At 31.3% G+C, this 1,842-nt stretch overlaps 1 protein-coding gene across 1 annotated transcript in view; it reads left to right on the forward strand.

Annotated features, from left to right (window-relative positions):
• Positions 1 to 417: 417 nt before the first annotated feature.
• LOC150075413 (trafficking protein particle complex subunit 12) overlaps positions 418 to 1,842 on the forward strand; it is a 114,935-nt gene continuing 113,510 nt past the window's right edge. The window contains exon 1 of the mRNA XM_090388358.1: positions 418 to 813. Coding sequence (XP_090244484.1) covers positions 532 to 813 — 282 coding nt within the window. The 5' untranslated portion in view covers positions 418 to 531. The remainder of the gene's footprint in view (positions 814 to 1,842) is intronic.

Here is a 1,842-nt window from a genome sequence, read left to right on the forward strand (position 1 = left end):
TATATACGTTATGATACCATAAGAGAATCTCTTTGATGTTAATAATTGACATATTCAAAGCTGTTTTTCAAAATATGCTTTCGTTTAAGTCCTAATGGACTTTTGCGAACTGATCTGGAAAGAGCCCCCCCCCCCCTTTCTTTTTAGGAGGTTGAGGCAATTACAGTGATTATTAACCATCTGGTATGTAAAAATTTTAATTTGCGATTGCGAAATAATACTTGATAATCGCTTCCTAAATTTTACTTGACTCCCCTCTCTTTAGGACATAATTTTAATTTATAACTATATAAAAAAGGTTCGATCTCATTCATTAGTGTACAATTACATATTGCGTTATCGTTATTTATTTATTTACTTATTTTTCAGAAACAGCTTATTAAAAATAAATACAAATACAAATATGGTTATTATACATAAGAAGCAGCAGAAGTTAGCCATATATCAAACAGTGGAAAATATGACATAAGAGGAAATTAGAATTCTGTTTATATATCAGCTGGTTGTAACAAATTGGAAGGAATAGGTCGTATGGATCCGTTATCTGTTTTTGGAAACATGGAAACAGTTCCTCTTGAAGCTCCTGAAGAAAGTCAAGCTGGTGTTACAGTCCAGAAATTTGTGTTTACAGCTGAAAGCCCAGATACTGTAAATAAACAGATCTCTTCAGGAGGTGTTTATGTAAATATTCCAGAGTTTCAGTCTTTAGAGAATGTCATTGATCAAGAAAATGCTACATCAACAGTGAAACCTGATAACTCCTGTGTGACAAGTGAACAGCCAATGGCCACATCATTATTTGATGTAAATAAGGTAAGGAAAGTATTTATATTTAGACTTAGATTCTATTTTATATATATATATATACCTCAGTACACTATTTGTTAGGAACAATACTGAAATCAGACACATTATTAGTATTACATGCCCATGACTGGGTGCAGGTGTTTAACTCCAGCAAGCATTTAAATATCTAAAATATATTCTGATTATAAAATGAGCATACAATCTGCCTAACTGATTTTGAAAATAGAATGGAAGTAGAGGCCCATGGCTGAAAATGCTGGTATTACTATTTCAGTAATTTTCATATGGAAATAACAGCCCTGACCCACAGAAGTTGCATTTAGTTGAGTTCAGTTGAGAAAAATGTAATCAAAATTAAATGCACTGTATTTTTTTAAGGTTGAGCATTTTACTGTGACTCCATTATTTCATGATTCCCACATAATGATGCATTAAAGGCTGAAGTCATGTGCCTGGACAGAATACCATGTCAGCCATGAAATAGCTGTAGTCTGATTTCAGATAATTAGTTTCATCTCTTAAGAATAATGCTTTCTCGTAGAGCCTTGGGGAGTCAAGGCTTTCTGTAATAAAAGAATTTTTTACAGAAAAAAAAAAAAATTCTTAGAAAATAACTGTTCCAGTTTCTGATTTATATTTGTAATATTGATAGTACAGAGAATTTTTGCTGAAAAATGTTAATATTCAATAGCTTTATAAATGCAAACACAGTATAACCATTAAAAGTTTTTTTTTTTAAATAAAAAAAAAATAAAAAATAACTGTTATGAATAAAATATTTCATTTTCATAAAGCCTGTGATATTACGATTCATTGTTCTTAGATACTTCCATTGGCACTGTTCTTCTGAATTGGCTTCTATATTTCTCCCTCTCTCTTTAAAACCCACAGAACCAACTTTTTTTTATTTATTCCTTCAGCTTCCATCTTCTGGAACAACCTCCTTTCACATGTATGTCCTGAAAATTACAATATAAAGAAATTAAAGTGTAATCAATCTTCACCCCACTCATGGCACTAAGTACTATAGATACC

The sequence above is a fragment of the Mastigoproctus giganteus genome, chromosome 14, assembly GCF_048544385.1.
Source record: "Mastigoproctus giganteus isolate SK-2022 chromosome 14, ASM4854438v1, whole genome shotgun sequence".
Classification (NCBI taxonomy): Eukaryota; Metazoa; Arthropoda; class Arachnida; order Uropygi; family Thelyphonidae; genus Mastigoproctus; species Mastigoproctus giganteus.